The 15720-nt window shown below is 27.8% G+C and overlaps 1 protein-coding gene across 3 annotated transcripts in view; it reads left to right on the top strand.

Annotated features, from left to right (window-relative positions):
- LOC129960089 (max-like protein X) overlaps positions 1-6588 on the top strand; it is a 30770-nt gene extending 24182 nt beyond the window's left edge. For all 3 annotated transcript variants that reach the window (XM_056073191.1, XM_056073193.1, XM_056073192.1), the window contains 2 exons: positions 791-875; positions 3807-6588. In XM_056073191.1, the coding sequence (XP_055929166.1) occupies positions 791-875; positions 3807-3989 (268 nt within the window). In that variant the 3' untranslated portion in view covers positions 3990-6588. The remainder of the gene's footprint in view (positions 1-790; positions 876-3806) is intronic.
- Positions 6589-15720: the final 9132 nt, after the last annotated feature.

Raw genomic sequence — 15720 nt, 5'->3', positions numbered from 1 at the left:
TTATGTAATTTTGATATTTTAACTACATTTTATCTAGAATAAAAAGATATCATTGGTTTCCTTTCTAATTTTGGAAAGAAAAAAAAAAAGTTATTTATGTGACCTTTTCTCTTCCTTTTATTTGAACTATGTATTTTTAAGGTCTAAACAGTTATTAAAATTTTTTATCTGAGATATTTTGGTAATTGACATCTTTCTTTCCAGATGCAAAATTGTCAGAATGTGTATTTTGTATTGTTAACAATCATCTGAAAAACATTTTATGTTGAAGTATTTTTCTGTCTTCTGGTTGTTCTAATTATTACCACTAAATTGATGTGTGCTATAAATATTTAGTTTATTAACATGTTCCTGTGGAACGTAGAATTTATTCTTTCTGCTGTAGAAAATTCTTGAAGGAAGAATAAAATTTTTAATTTTTTTCCCATCTGAGGCGTCTTTTCACCCCTTCCTTTTGTGGTATTCTTATTCATTTTATAAATCTTAGCTCTTTTCTCCTTTATTTTAAAAATCCGTTAAAAATTAAAGATAATTGCTGTGGATTTGAAAATTTAATATTTGTTGAACATTGGACTGTGATTCCAGCAAAAAAGTAACCGTTTTTTACGCACATAAGAAATTAAAAGTTTTAAAACTATTTATTAGAAGCTTTTCTGTATGATACATGAATGCTACGTTCCTAAATTCTTAAACATTGGTTAAACTTTGATATGTTTTGTTATTTTACACTTGTATTTAAGAGCTTTATTTTCTTATTGTATTGTTAAGGAAAAGTGAATTATTTTTGCAGGAATTATGAAACCATTGTTAAAGTTCATCAGAGTCAACCCAGTCAGAATTCTAATAAAGTTAGTGACGACATGAAATTCCAAGTAGTAAGTAATTATCATATATAATTGAAAATTGTCTCCTTAAATAAGTAGTTGTACAGTTAATATTTTCATAGAACTCAATACTATTGAAATTCAGATTATTATATTTTTATATAGTTTTCTTAAAGAACTTTATGGTAACAAATGTAGAATCTTCTTTAATGGTTAATTTTTGTGGATTTGGGTATCCATCCATTAATTAATTAATTTCAGTTCATCTGTTTTCTTTATTTAGTTTTTATATCTTGTAATAACTATGCAATTTGAAGTTATGCATATGATTCTTCAGAATTTTATTTCATTCATTGATATAGTTCTTGTCCTGTTGTATATCCTATAGAGAGGATTCTCAATCTGATGTGTACATCCGGAAAAAGGACGAGTGGATCATACTTATTTTAAAAAGATATAAATTTGTGAAAACTAAAAATTGAACCAAAAAGTAGAAGTATATTTTGCTAATTGAAAAGTAAAATGATCCCTAGAGAAATAAGAAGTATTTTGATATTGATTGCTTAAAATTCTAAAATTTACTGGAAGAAAAGGGGGAGAATTAAATTTTAACACCTTTTGGAGGAAGGTCAGATTAAAAGCATCATGAAAAATTGCGTCCCATGTATGAAAACTTAAGAATCAGAGATTATAATGTAACTAGATACCAATGCAAAAAATAAAATTTCAATTAAAACTTTATTAAAAATTCAGACTTATAATGAAGTTATTTAGAATACATTAAATCAAACTGTCAACTTTAAAATGGGGTTGCTCTCTTTGCAGTTTTTAGTTCTCTGATGCATATTATCCAAATTAACAAGGGCTACCATCGCTTAAACAAGTTTTGATATTATTTTTTAAAGTATATTTACAGAGTGAAAATGTGTAATTTATTATAATTCAGTATGAAATCACTATTCATTTGTCGTGGCCAGCATCTTTGCCAAGAATGTTATGCTTAATTTCAGTTAAATCTCATATACTCCCCCCCCCCAGTAAAGTATTTTTAAAGTTCATATTTTTGTAAACATTTTATTTGTAATATACTATACTCTGTTTCACCCTAACTTGGCAGTATTGTAAAAGGTAGAAAATGTGACGCTCCGCGTTGGGAAAGAGTTCCCCATCAATTCCGACTTTAAAATAGTTAAAATGCTCAGAAATTTATCAAATAATATCATAAATTATAGAAATCCTTTTTTTATCAATATGTATTTAAAATTATTCTCAAGTTAGAAGTGCTTATATGTTAAGTATTTTGTAAATAAAGCGAACGAATAAAACTAAAAGATTGACATAATGAATTCCACTTTGGCTAGAACAGGTCTTCAAGGTCAAATATTTGGCGCGCTTTTCTTTTACATCTCCGCCAAACATTCAGGTCTTGTAAAATATAATGATTTTACATTATCCTGTATTTGACGAAAAATCCATGCAAATTTTCGTAGAAATGAGATCCCAACATTAGATAAAGTTTTAAAAGATGTGAACGATTATACAGATATCTTTTCGAAAAACATTAGCCGAACTACGCTTTACCGAATATTGAAAGATTTAGGGTTTTCTTTTCAGAAACGATGAAACGAAATGAAATAACATTAATGATTTATTAAAATAATGTATCAATAATATTAAAAAAATAATGAAAATAAGGAAACAATTAATTCTCCGATAAAGTGATAATATAATAAAGTAAATAAATATTTACTATTTGGCGAAAAATTTGCGAGATAAAGTTTCGCCAGTGATTTGCATTTCTAGTAACTTTGTACTTTAAAGTAACCCAGTTCCCCTGATAACGACTGCGATTCGGCATCCCTAGAATATACACTACTGCCAAGTTAGGGTGAAACAGAGTATAAATATGTTAGAAGCCTTATGCATATTGTTTTTTCATTGTGCTCGTTTTCTGAAGCTAAACTGTAATTACTTCAAAACTGAAATCGAAAGTCTACTGCATTAAAAACATTAATTGAAACCGAAACTACTCTATAAGAAAATAGATATTATTTTATATTAAGAAATTGAAATTATTGAAATTAAAGTGAAAAAATTCATGGTAATGAGATTTCCAATGATATCAATGTTTTCAAACTCTCATTAACCCTTTAAAGGGCCATTTTTTTCTAGTCATATTATGTTAAAATAATTTTAGGCTTGAAATTAGAATAAGGAAAAGGATTCATTTAGCTTATTAGAAAAATTTAATTTGATTAATTAATTAATTTGATTAATTAATAATTAAGTAACAAATCGAGACACATCATTTTGTCCAAGATAAAGAACTAAAGCATCTAAGTTTCTGACTTACTAAAAAAAATTTTCAGAACTTATGCTAACCTACATAATTTCATACAAAGATTGATAAATTTGGTGGGAAGCATACTTCCTACGGCCCTAGAAAGGGTTAATTTATAATTGCAATATTGAAAAAGTTGCTTTTAAATGTACGTTTCTGTTCTTTAACTTTTATATGTGCCAGATTTAATTATTCAAGCTCCAAAAATCTTGTCGAGTACTAACAGGCATACATTCTGACACATATTTATTGCCTTTTACATTATTGCAAGACTGTAATTGTCTTAAGCAAATAAAATGCTAGTTTAATGTATGAAACTATTTGAAATTTTTTTTAAGTCAACATGTCTATCTCGAACCTTTCGACCGTCCTTCTCCTTGCTGCTTATTTATTCTTCACCTTTCCTTCTTATTTATTCTTCACTTTTTCCTCTGGTCAGGATTAAATTTTATGAGACCAAATCTGTTATAAAAACAAGCTTGTTTCTGTATGCTTGACTTGCTCTTAAAGTTTGTAAATGACTTTTTAGGACACTGTAAAATATCTTCATGTCAGGAATAATTGCTTATTATATATTTTTTTAATTCTATATTTTTTTAGCTAATTTCTTTTTTTTTTATTTTATAATATTCTCTTTATAGTTTCAAGCAGTATGTGATTCCTTGTTCCAATCTTTCAACTCCTCAATATCAGTTGCTAATTTTGGGGAACTGTCTGCCTGTGTGTTCAGTTGGTTAGAAGAATATTGCAAACCCCAGACATTGCAGGAGATGATGCTATCATTGCTGTGCCAACTGAACAATATCAAATTACTTGATATTTAACCACAATTATATCAACTCATGTGATAAGATTTTGTAGAAATACTGCATATGAATTAACTTCATTTTGATTGATGATGGAAAAGTTTATTCTTTTTTATCCAGGTTACACTGATGTTATGTAATCTGTTATTTGTGACAGTTTTAACATAATGGTTGATTGTAATTGAAATAGTATCATCTACTCTCAAAATGAATGTAATTCGTTGGGTATGGAGGAAATGTTATTCAGAATTATGCTGTGAAGAAAGAGTGTAAATATTGTTGTTAAAGCTTTTTAAATCTCTTAACATTATTTTATGTGTTTTTAAAATATGCTTGTTATTTGAATTGCGTGATAAGCGTGATATTTTGTAATGGATTCAGAAAGTAAATTTACCAATTTAGTGTGATGATACCCAAATATTTTTATTTGTTACTACATTTATTTATATTTTATTGAATTATATATATATATATATTATGCCGAAATTGTTTTCATATTAGATCATCAGGGTGTCTGCTAGTCATACAAAGGTTTGAAAATTTTTAATCTGAGGTTTTGGAAATATTACATGGTACTGGAGGTAGCTAGGGTGAATGTATTCTAAAAGTAATTGAAATCATTTTCCGATTTTAAGTCTTTGCGCAAATGATTTGTACATTCAGTATAAACATGAATTGTGCATCTTTTTTTGAAGTAAAAAAATTTACTCTTTTTTTTAAAACATTTTGCTATTTATTTTTTTAAAAATAAGTAGCATAGTAAACATTTTATTGGAACTTTTCTTAAGGTGAAGTAATTTTTTTTGCAGATATTTAGATTTCTGTTAATTTAAAATGTTTTTATTCTACATTATATAAGAATTCTTTTGATGAAATATAATTCTAATTTCAAAAAATATTCCATCTATCTTTATTTTCGGAAAGGAGCGATATCGATTAATTATCTTTACCAAATTTTTTGAAGTAGAGAAGGAGTGCTATTTTATCAGAATTATCTAATGGAGAGTATTGTGTGATTTTTTTTTTTACCTCATAACTGTTTGTTTTGGAAAAGTAAAGTATGATTTTTTTTTTTATTGTAAAAGCTTATTTTTTCAGTGGTACATTTAAGATTAAATGTCAATTCGTAATGTAATAAATATTTTGAACTGCTTTAGTGTAGACACCCTGATCATATTTAAGGATTATTTGAAATGTTCTATTGTGTCAGCATTTGGAAAATTTTACTGTGCAATATAATTTTAAAGTTAGATCTGTTCATAGTAAAATGAGATGATTGCATCATGAGTGCACCATCTATCACATAAGGAAATATTTATGTGGCTTTATCTATGCAATTTCATGCTCATAGATGATTGCAAATCTGTATTTCATCCATCACATAAGACAATATTAATGTGGCTTAGTCTATCTATGCATTTTCATGCTCATTGTTTATTCATTATTCATTCTCATCATAATAAACAGAAGTCATAATTTTTGTAATGAAAATTCGTCCATTCTTTCTACATTATATTTTTGTAATAAAACATTGAATAATAGGTTGTGCTGATTATTCTGTTATGCAGAAATAATTGCATGATTTTATGTAATATTAAATATTGCTCAAATAAATAGTAAAATGTAAAACGAATTCAATGGCAATAACTATATCCGAGTAATTATTTTAATTGGTCATTTCAGTTATTACTGAAGTAATCATTTCTATTTGTTCTGCTGATTCTTGCTAGCAGTTTTATTCCATTCATGTTTAAAGGAATCTGGAAAATTTGTAGAGCTAAAGATATTTGTACTTTAATGTGAATTGACCTTATCGGTGGCTGAGTCTTGACCCCAGTTTCAGAAGATTGCAGTTCCCAGACTCGCTACCGCTGTGTTTTCTGTATTGTGGGTTTCATTCATGGAAGTTTAGATTGAGAGCTTATCTCAGGTTTTGGTCTCATCTCTTAACCATGGCACAAAATTACAAGGTTCATTTTCAATAACCTTTGTGCTATTCCTATATGGGATGATAAGGCAACAAAGCTATTTAGTTGAGTGCAAATGGAACATTTTTTCTCTTTACTTTTTATTATTTTATATGTTTCTTCATGTTAACATTTATTATAAAGTTAGCCTGATTTTTTGTAGCAGAATGTTTAACCACACTCTGTGAATTCAGTCAAAAACTATAATGCTATGTATATTTTCTAGTTAAATAGTATGAATCCTTATATGTTAATTATCATCTCATTTTTTCTCATGTTCTTTCACTTGTATATTTGTTTTTACTGTCATTTGATATCATAATTTCAATATTCTTTTTTTTTCATAAAATTTGATTAGAAAGTATTTATTGTTATTGTTATATGTTGTTTACTCTAACTGACTTTTACGATATTGCATTGTTACAGCAGTTTAATATATTAGTGTGCAAACTACTCTGTTATATTTTTAAAATTTTATTGCATTCTGTCGTGGAAATGAATTTTCAAGGTACACAGTGCATCAACAAATATGCCTTAGAATTTAAAATACATATGTGGAACGAATTTAATTTTTTCATAAATTTATTTAATATATGTAAAAATTTGTATAATTTTAATTGTATATTGTACAATAAAACTTACTCTTTGTTTTTGACGTTTATAATTTTTTAAACATTGGCTCTCTTTAAAAATATTAAACCTACCTTGGCAAGTAATGTTCAGTTTATTTTGTAATATTCGTATCAGTATATTTTACTATATTATTATTAATCTAAACAGTCACACTTCTATATTGAGTATTAGATATAACTCAAGTAATATTAGATATTAATATATTAAATATTTGCTTCCAGTAACGATTTCTTACATAAAGACTAAATTTTGTTTTTAAAATATAAATTTAGTTACTTGAATTCTGTAGGATTAAATATATAGTTTATGTATTAATTTATTTCCACTTCAGAAAGTTGTTTTTTGCAAGAAGCAGAAGAGAATTCATAAATAGCTTTTAGACTTATAATATTTGAATAGGCAATGTTTAAAAAGAATTTCTATTTATAGTAATAATAAAATTATGTTTGTTATATCAAATCAATTCCATGGGAAATCTTGAACCCGGGAAAGAAAATACAGTTAAGTTGTCTAATACTGAATAACACATATACCAAGTGACCCCCCCCCCCCAAAAAAAAAATTACTGATAGATTTTGAAATTCATTTAAAAAAAAGAAAAGACGGATTGCGATATAAATGTATCGTTTGCGGCCTTACGCTTGGAAAAGTATGAAATTTTATCAAACCAAATTGCACATTTAGTTAATACTACCACCGATATGGAGCTCTGCAAGCACCTGCAGCTGGTGTAATTAAAACCGAATACTTGGATTGCCATTTTGTACTTCGTCGTAACGTTAATTGCTGACATGCTGTTAAAATTGCAAGTTTGCTGTGTCAAAATGATTGACACAGCAAACTCGCCGGAAACACAATTTTAATCAACTGAGGCGTAGTTTTCAAAGAAAATTTGATCTGACAATGATAAAGACTTCCAAAAATTTGAATAAATGGGGAACGTTGAGTGAGGATCGTTTTGAAAATTTCGGTCGCCCGCGAGTTTTATTTACAGGGTTAAGTGCTGAAGTCATATAGCAGATTATCCTAGAGTGACCGGTTTGCCGTGTTATTTCTTTTTCTGAACTTTAAAGAATGTACGCCATATACGCCACAGCTTTGAAATGTTCCCTTGAAAGATCCAGACATGCGAACTCCCGGATCCGAATGTGATTAATGCACGCTGTAATTTCGTTAATACTACGCTGCAACTTGTGGATGTGGGTAAATTCGATGTTCACGCCATATGGTTCTCGGGCGAAGCGTATTTGGATTTTAAAAAATTGTGCAATGAACTGAAGAATTTCATTAAATGAACTAGTAGTATAATTTTGAGTAGAGCTATGCTTTAAAATTTACTTCTGGTTTCAATTTCTTGAAAATTCATGAAATTAATGTGTGTGTTTTTAAAATCTAGATTTATTATTTTAACTTTGTGATTGTGGATGATTATTTCTACATTTCCTCGAAAAATTTTCAATAGTTTCTCCCCTCTCGTCGATGCAAAAGATATCTTGCGAGGAAAAATTTCTTCGAGAAGAAATTTTTACGATTTTCCTTCTTTTGGCGATTTTCTGTATTTCGTCAGAAATATAATGAGATTTACTATGCGTGCATAAGTATCTGAATCTTGGACATTGTTGAATATAAAAACCCTGTACCAAAAACACTTATATTTATATAGAATACATCGTTGCTATTGGTAGTTGTGCTGCAGCAAATCACAGGTTTAAGAATCGACCAAAAAATTTGCGTTTACTTTTTTGCTAGGAAAGAAGATGCATCTGAACCGAGAATTGCAACTGCAACAATATATTTCTGAAGTTGTTGAAGCATTTTACGAAATGAATGGATTGATAGAATTTGCGTACACTACCAATGTCAATATGTGGTTGCAAAAGAAGTTTTAGAACATTCCGAATTGCTAAAAATTATTTCGTACTATACTAGTTCAGAATAGGCTTCTAAGCTTCACGCTCTTTGAAGTGTATAGAGACAGATCTAGAAAATTAAATTTGTAACATATTGTGAAAAGGCTTGATAAAATGTTTCCAAAAATCGAATGCATCAGCATCAATATCATCAAGACCTATTATTACTATGACTGATTTATCATATCTTAACTTAATATAAATAAAAATCATTGGGGCCATGTAAATATTTATATATATTCCATATTTCCTCCTAAATCATTGGCTCGATTTCAGCCAAACTTTATAAACTTATTCTTTATGACAAGAGGAAAAAAATTTTTTACTTTACAAAGTGTAATGCTTAATAAAAAATTCAATTAATTATAAATTAATTAAAATTTTGCCATTTTTGTGCAATAACTTTGGAGTGAATAATCATACATAAAATAGTCTAACACTTTCTAAAAATCCAAAAATTTGCCATTGCAATAATATTTATCGGTTCCATTTTTGCACATTATTTCCTTTAAAGGATATTAATTAGAGAATGTAATACAGTAAAATTAATGAATTACTCTATCACTATTTTTTTTAATTATTGTTTTACTTTAATATAATATCCTTTTACCAATTTTTTATTTGCTTCATATTATTCATTTAATAATGCCTAAAAGCGGCATAAATCAATCACTCCAGCAGAGGCAGGAAAAGTAAAACTCTTCCAAGCAATTGAAACAGATATATGTCAGCAGCAACCTTCTCAGATTATGAGAAATTAACCCTTATTTCCACCTTTTTATCCATAGAAACTTCGAAGGTAATTATTCGGGGAAAAAAACACACACACAGTCATAAAAGTAAAGATTTTGCTTTTTCATCGATACCAATTTCATTTTTGTGCAATTTTTCTTTCAATATTTATTGATTCTTTATCGAATGCAACTCAAATGTTTTTATAATAGTGTAATTTGTAGGTATTTTTTTGGTGGACAACGTTAAGACTTTGAACTACTATACCGCTGTTTTTCAAAATTTATCATTTATTTTATACATTCTTTTGCCATTGGTTTTAATCATATCGAGGTTGTGACTTAACAATCCTAAAAACATAGTTCGATATCTTGATTGAAGGCAGAAAAAGCAAAGCTTTTGTAAGAAAATGCAATAATTGTTCAATGACAGGAGCGGCTTTAGGCTATGAGAAATAGTCAAAATTTTACCTGTTTCCTTCGGCATTGGTAGAAAATTATCGCAGAAAAAATAATTTTATACCAACTTAAAAATTTTGTATTTTTATCAACGTCGATTTCATTTCTGTGCGATTTTTCTACAGATATTAATTAAGAAATTTATTGATATTTCTTTACTAAGCAACGTGAATACTTTGAACTATTTTATCCATTAATTTTTTTTAAAATTCTCTTTTATCTTCATACATAGTTATGATGAAATTTCTTGTTTGTTTTAAAGTAGTGATATAATGATTTCTAAAGGAAGACATAAGTGTACCATTATAATTTGGAAAGTAAATCTTTCGTGAGGAATAAAATATTTTTGAGGAAATCTTTCGTGAGGAATAATATATTTAAATTGTTGGCAAGTAAGAATACATACAAAGAACTTTTGCTAAATCATATATTGAAAATTCTAGGGGTAAACTTTAGAAGTAAAGACGATTAATAATTTCTGTCTTTAAAATTAATGATTTAATTTATTTTCAAGTTTTATTAATAAAAAATTAACTATTTAGTTAATTGTATCTCTAAATGCTCTTTAAATCTTTCTTATAGTTCAGCATTTGTAATCAAGATTTGCTGTGCTAATATAACAAATATTTCTAATGTAGAAAATCAACTATCGAATATTTCTTAAAATTGTCTACTTCAATTGATATTTAAATTTTAATATAAATAAAACTAATTGTGACTACTTTTAGATTTCGAGACTGGCACTTTTCGATTATTGCACTTCGCTAAGGGGTGGCATTCAGAAAGATGAGCCGTTATTATACATCCTAATTCTATGACTAATCTTTCACCTAATTGTTAAAAGTAAACATTCCTTCCTTCCGCACAATATTTCTATCAATTGTTATTAATTTTAGACAAATTTTAACGCATTGAAATTAATATTAGCCTTGGACTACCACTATTTTTTATATTTATATCAGCTTTTCATTTGTTTCAAAGTAGGGATTTAACAATTATGAAGTGAGCATAAGTCTATTGTTGAAACAGGAGGTGAAAATGAAAAACCCGTGCAAGCAAATGATTCAGATGTATATCTGTAACAAGTTCTAAGAAATTAATAAATATTTTGCCTTTTTTCAAAAGAAACTTCGGAGGAATTTAATAAAAAAATTGACACAATCATAAAATTAAAAATGTTACTTTTCCAGCGATACTAGTTTTATTTTTGTGCAATTTTCCTACAAATATTTTTAATTCTTCAGAAAATTCAACGCAGATTCCAGGTATCACAGTCTATTGTGCACTGTTCTACTATATTATATTATATCATTCAATCTTCAACGCTATTATACAATATTGCACATATCGTTTAATAATAATATACTATATGTGTGTACTTTGAAGGATGATTTTAAAATTAGGAAAGTTGTTGGTTAAGTAATCCTTTTCAGGACAGTTGTAAGACTTGAACTATTCTATCACGATTTTTTAAAAAAAAATCTTATATACAAATTTCTTATTAATATTCTCATTATATTTTATACAAATTTCTCAAAAAAAGGGTATGTATATTATAAATTTTTTTACAAAGAGCGTTTCTATATTAAAAACATTATACAGGGTGTCTCAAAAACCTTGACCGCGGCTTTTATTCCTTAAATATTGATCATAGACATATACTGTAAATTACAAATTTGCGTAAAAAAAAGGTGTAAAATGGTATAAAATCGATTAAAATTTTCAGGGGATTAAACTTCAAACATACAAAATTTAAATTTTTATACGGACCCCGTACAAAAAAATTCCCAGTGAGTAAAATGTGCTTATCCTCTAATAAGGTCATGTACAAAATTTCATCAATTTACCACAAAAAGTCTCAAAGATATGAAACTACATAAATGTTGATTGAAACCACTTTTCGATGCCTGCATATGAGTTCTCAAAGAGGAAAAATTATGCCGTATGTACGTGTTTTAGGAGTCGTACACAAATTAGCAAAGAAAATAATGATTGAATAAATAAATAATAATTTTGCTATTTATTGGTTCAAAAGTATTAAAAATTTGTAGAAATAATAACTTAAAGGAAAAATTACATAAGTTTTTTTACAAGTTCATTGACTGTGCTATTTTTAAGTTATATTCTGTAATTCATGGTATAAAATTTTAAAGTATTTTTCAGGAAGTATAGATTTTAAAATTTGTATTTAAAACTAAAGATATAAAGCATATTTTATTTTCTTATGCTGCATTCCTGCGTCGCGTCATCTGCACTGAAGCTGTAAACAATTGCATTTTAATTTGTGATTGACCCTTCACCAACTTTGTTTTAACATATCTTTGAGAGTTTTCATAATAAAATTCTGAAATTTTGTACATGACCTTATTAGAGGATGGGCCACATTTTACTTGCTGGGATTTTTTTTTGTACGGGATCCGTATAAAAGTTTAAATTTTGTATTTTTTGAAAGTTTAATCCCCTGCAAATTTTAATCGATTTCATAACATTTTGCATCTTTTTTACGCAACTTTGTAATTTACAGTATATATCTGTGATCAATATTTAAGGAATAAAAGCCGCGGTCAAGGTTTTTGAGACACCCTGTATATGAAAAATTTTAAATCCGGACAACACTGGATATATCAGCTAGTAATATAAATAAAACTCATTGTGGCTATGTATATATATGTGCTTGCATATATATATATAAGTATGCTTTCGGTTGAAATCGGACCAGACTTTTAGGAGGATATGTTGAATATATATATATATATATATATATATATATATATATATATGTGTGTGTGTGTGTGTGTGTGTGTGTAATGATATTTTAAACTTTAATTTCAACTTAATTAATTTCCAAGATTTTATCTTAATTTAGCCCATAGTAACTTCATTCTAAAATATTCTCTTATTTCGTGATACAATTCCACTGTCTTTACTTAATTAATTCAAGATAAGCTATATGAAACTACTGAATCGGCTAAACGCCGATACTTTCACACGCTTGGCGTGAAGGGGTAAAAAATGTCCAGTAAGCACATTCTTTCTTAAAAGATCCCTGTGTTTCCCTTACATGTGATTGACATGCGTCAGAAATCCCTATCAGAATCTTATTAATATATTAGCACTATGAAGAAATATTTTCCCTGTCAAAATCTAAGGTTATATAAGGCGAGGGATAATTTATTATATATATATATATATATATATATATATATGAATATATAAATGAATGTATATATATGAATATGAATGAATATATATATATATATATATATATGTATATATATATATATTCATTCAACATACGCTCCTAAATGTCTGGTCCGATTTCAACCGAAAGCATACTTATTTTTTAACATAACAGAAATAATATTGCTCGTTTTTTTAATTAAAATGAATTAATTTGAAATTAACCGAAATTTTGCCGTTTCATCGTAGTAATTTCGAAGCAAATAATCTTACACGAAATTTTTTATACCATCCTAAAATCCAAAACTTTACCATTTCAATCATATCAATCTTATTTTTATATATTTCTTTCAATTATTATTAAACTTTAAAAAAATTAAACGCATTAAAATTCTGTTATCTCTGAACTAATCTACTACTATTTTTTAAATTTTTATTTGATTTCAAAACATATATTTTTTTAAATCAATTTTTCGTCCGGTTCAAAGTAGTGATTTAATATTACCCAAAAGCAGGGATAAATCAATCCCTCTACGGCCGTCAAAGGCAATAAAGTTTCAGCGAGCAAATGAAACTGATGCACACCGATAGATGTCTCTGCAGGCGAGAAATTAACTTATGCATTTATTGCCTTTTCCACTGAAGTTTCGCGGGGAAATTATTTCGGAAAAAATTTAAACTATAATAAAATTAAAAATTTTACCTTTTCTACGATATCAATTTAATTTTTGTGCAGTTTTCATCCTTGTTATTAATTCTTTAGAAAATTCAACTCAAATGTTTTTGAATGGGCAACTCAAACCGAATGGGAGTTTGAACTATTCTGACACTATTATTTTAAGGGGATGATGGACTTTATTAGGCACTTTTCGAATTATTCACTTAGGGTTATGAGATTTTTTATGCATATGTATTAAAATATAAATACACCATATTTCTTGCAAAAACTTTTAAAAAAGAATTATAATATTAAAAAAAAAAAATTAAGATATGTATTTTTTAAAAATCTTAAAATATTCCATGAGACTTCATTTTTAATTTTTTTCTATTATTTTTTCCTTATTAACCAAAATAAATTTATTTGGAACAAAACTGTGTATGATTTTTTAATTCAAATTAGATGGTACTATTTTGCAAATATTTTTTTTTTGTACACTTACTGAATTTTCATAAGAATTTTATTTTATTCTGAACTAAAATTGACTTTTAACTCTCTAAAAAATCTCAAAATATAAAATGCATACCCTATTTTCTTCTAATGTTTGACCGAAATCTTTATTATCAACTTTATTCGATTTCGTCAAAAATTAAGACACCTGGAATATTTCAGAGATATTTTTATCTAATTTCAATATCATTTTATGAAAAATCGTCTAAATTTACATTATTTTTTTCTAGGCCCTTCAGATATTCATTTTATTGAACAATATTTGTTATATGACACTATTTTAATTGGATATAAACGTATATTTTGGTGATGAAACGATAAAAATTAAATTTCGTGTTTTCGTCCATTTTTGCTTATTTCAAAGCCCACTGTCTCCTTAAATTTCTCTTTTATTTCAATACCTTTGGAAAAGAGTTTTGTATATTACAATATTTTATACAAAAGCAGTTTCTGAATTAAAAATATTGCACATCGAAAGATTTTAATCCTGAACAACGCTAGTTATGTTAGCTGTTTACTAACAAAACAAATCAGTTTTGCCTATTTGTTCTTATATCTGTTTTATAATATTATATTTATTTTTTTATAATTTAAAGGTTCTATTTTTTGATATGTGAAATGTCCCATTAGATATCTGAGCATGAACCAAAAATTGCATTATTTATACGTAAATATTTAAATTAAACACTTCTCTCACAGTTAAATATATCGCAAATTTTATGATATTTTAACCTGTAAAATATTTGTGATGAACGTAAATAAGAAAAATGTTAATATGTTGCTTAAAAAAACTCTGCTGAAATGAAAATATGACTCATATTATTGTAATTGAATTGAAACATTTATAATTTGGCCGTCAGATCTTATTTCTGCATTTTGTTTGAGTCTGATTTAAATTTAAAATATCTCTCATCACGGAAACAGAATTATTTGATTTGAGATTGTCAAAAATTAACACAATTTTTTCCGTGTTGTGGATAATTATTTTATATATCCACAACATCATTTTATATATTTAATTTATTTAATTATTTTTTCATTATTTTATTTATTTAATTATTTTATATATTTTCCTTGTGTGCAAGCAGAATAAAAGACTACATAGAAAGAAAATTCTGTATGGATTTTGATAATATTTTTATACCCCATTCACGCAACGGGCTATTCAACTAGAAGATAAAGATTTGACGAAAATTTGAGAGAATCCACATTATAGCCTCACCTCTTGGGTAATTATTCCGATCCTTCCTAAGGCATATGGATAAATCTGAATGACCTGAAGCCGCGATAGCTTTGGTGGAAACTAAGGTTGAGTTCTAAGGGCCTCACCGGCCACGGCACAACTCTTCCCATAGGAGGCATGTCCCGTTGTCGGTATGGAATAGCTGACACCACACTTCAGTCGACCACAACAAATCCTGTCGGTACTGCTACGTTCAGTGGTTGCGGGTTGGTCGGCTGTACACAAGAATAAGAAGAAGCTGACACCATACTAGTTCTGTATCCATCAGAAGGGAGAGAACCAACCACCATGTCGGAAGTTCTCATCCTTTCATCCTCATGTCTGAGATGCCCCCTCCCCTGGTATGAACTCCCAGTTGGTCAGACTGTACCCCCTTCCCCAGGGGGTGCAGACCATGATCCCCTGAGGAGAGGATTCTAACGCCTCTCATGGTGAAGGAAAAGATAAACAATAGTTTC

The sequence above is a fragment of the Argiope bruennichi genome, chromosome X2 (assembly GCF_947563725.1).
Source record: "Argiope bruennichi chromosome X2, qqArgBrue1.1, whole genome shotgun sequence".
NCBI classification, from domain to species: Eukaryota; Metazoa; Arthropoda; class Arachnida; order Araneae; family Araneidae; genus Argiope; species Argiope bruennichi.
Note: the sequence above shows the minus strand (reverse complement) of the source record. Positions and strands in the feature narration are given on the sequence as shown.